Source organism: Mandrillus leucophaeus, unplaced genomic scaffold (assembly GCF_000951045.1).
Source record: "Mandrillus leucophaeus isolate KB7577 unplaced genomic scaffold, Mleu.le_1.0 Scaffold1, whole genome shotgun sequence".
Lineage (NCBI taxonomy): Eukaryota > Metazoa > Chordata > Mammalia > Primates > Cercopithecidae > Mandrillus > Mandrillus leucophaeus.
In genome coordinates this window covers 656,294-658,309 of record NW_012098097.1, presented here as the reverse complement: position 1 = coordinate 658,309, position 2,016 = coordinate 656,294, and the positions used below count along the sequence as shown (strand labels likewise).

At 42.9% G+C, this 2,016-nt stretch overlaps 1 protein-coding gene across 2 annotated transcripts in view; it reads right to left on the bottom strand.

Moving 5' to 3' along the window:
• ARSG (arylsulfatase G) overlaps positions 1–2,016 on the bottom strand; it is a 146,610-nt gene that overhangs the window by 83,394 nt on the left and 61,200 nt on the right. For both annotated transcript variants that reach the window (XM_011975838.1, XM_011975140.1), the window contains exon 4: positions 809–920. In XM_011975838.1, coding sequence (XP_011831228.1) covers positions 809–920 — 112 coding nt within the window. The remainder of the gene's footprint in view (positions 1–808; positions 921–2,016) is intronic.

Sequence of the window (2,016 nt, the reverse complement as noted above, 5' to 3'; positions counted from 1 at the left end):
GCAGGAGAATCGCTTGAACCAGGGAGACAGAGGTTGCAGTGAGCTGAGATTGCGCCACTGCACTCTAGCCTGGGTGACAGAGCAAGACTCCATCTCAAAAAAAAAAAAAAAAAAAAAAAGAGAAAATGAAAACCGTGAGTCCCACAACCAGAAAAAGTCCTTGATAACATTTTGGCACGTCTCTTTTGAGTCTCTGTTAATAGGACTACAAAGATAGGGCTACAGAGGTCATTAAGATCTTACTGTTAATGACTTGCTTCCTGCATTTTTTTTTTCACTTACTATTATATCATAAGCATTTTCCCATTTCATTAAATGTTTTTTCAAAACATCCTGTTTGGTGTCTGTTTGGCATTCCAACATCAGAACGCTGGCTTAGTTGTCCATGGGGTGATAAGCTCAAAAGGCATCCTATGTACTTTCTTTCTCTCTCTCTCTCTCTCTCTCTCTCTCCCTCCTCCTCCCTCCCTCCTTATGTCCAGTGTCTGGGCTAGAAGCAAAGCCAGCAGGCAGAGGAGGAGGGAGGCCCCATATGTGTGAGACCCTGGCAGCCCAAAGCTGTCCCCAGCTGAGCTCACTAGTCCAAGGAACCTGGAAATTTTCAATAGAAGAATTTTGTGGACCTCATCGTTGAAAGGTTTCTTGCACTCCCTGCAAATAACATTTAAATTTGCACAGAATGTACCGTGTATCTTATTTGCCGTCTTAACTGTTTCCTGTCTGCATCTTTCATTTATTGCTGATGGACCACAGTCTTGGAACTTTGCCTCGTCCTGGAGCCTATCGCAAATGTGTCAGACAGCATTACCTTGATGGTCCATCACCCTGTGGACATGCTGGACAAGGAGGGTGGTTGTAGCCTGGAGTATCAGTACAGCCCATATCATGGCTATATGGGATTCCAAAGTAGTAATCAAAACCTGGAATAGAAGCAACTGGTTAGCACCCCCACGTGGCTGTGACTCCATGTGCTTGCCTTCGTACACCCACGACAAAAATGTAATTTCCTATGATTTAATACTGCAGTGCTATAGAGTATGTAATTAAAAGAGGATTTGATTAATATCCCTTTGTAGTATGCATAGAAAATCACTTTGCTGGGTTCTGGCTGTTAGATTAGATTTGCAAAACATCTTGTGATTAGAATTAACCCAGTTTGGGAGGAAGTGGAGGGAATTATTGAATGCCTAACATCTTCAATGAAATTATGAACATACTCAGTATTTGGTGAAAACCAACTAAACACATGACACTTTAAGGGATTAAAAAAAAAGAAAATCAGTTGTTCTTAGCTGCCACATCCACAGAGAAAAAAATTATAAAAAAAGTTTTAGAAATAATGAACTCTGCCTTCAAGAGACTTTTCATGTGAAGAGAAAATAAGATATAAAGATTAAGCAGTAAGAGATGAATAGGAGAGCCAACAACAGTGATCAGAGGAAGCTACCCCCAATAGAGATGGTGGGATGGGGATGGGGCAGGAATCTCAAAATGCTCCTTGAAAGATACTGCATTTCAGCTGGGACTCAAAAGGCTGGCAGAATTTGGGCTTGGAGTGGTGGAGTGAAGGTAAGGGATGGAAGGGTGTGAGCACTGAGATCCAAAGCCTTTGTGTTGAAGTTTTTTTCTGAGTTCCTCCTTTATTCTATCTCTTACCCAGCCCAAGCTTTTTTTATTTTTATTTTTATTTTATTTTATTTTTGAGACAGCGTCTCACTCTGTCACCCAGGCTGGAGTGCAGTGGGGCAATCTCAGCTCACTGCAAGCTCCACCTCCCGGGTTAATGCCATTCTCCTGCCTCAGCCTCCCAAGTAGCTGGGACTACAGGCATGTGCCACCATGCCTGGCTAATTTTTTGTATTTTTAGTAGAGATGGATTTTCACCGTGTTAGCCAGGATGGTCTTGATCTCCTGATCTCATGATCCACCCACCTCAGCCTCCCAAAGTGCTGGGATTACAGATGTGAGCCACTGCACCCAGCCCAGCCGAAGCTTTTAATCAAAGGCTATAGCTGC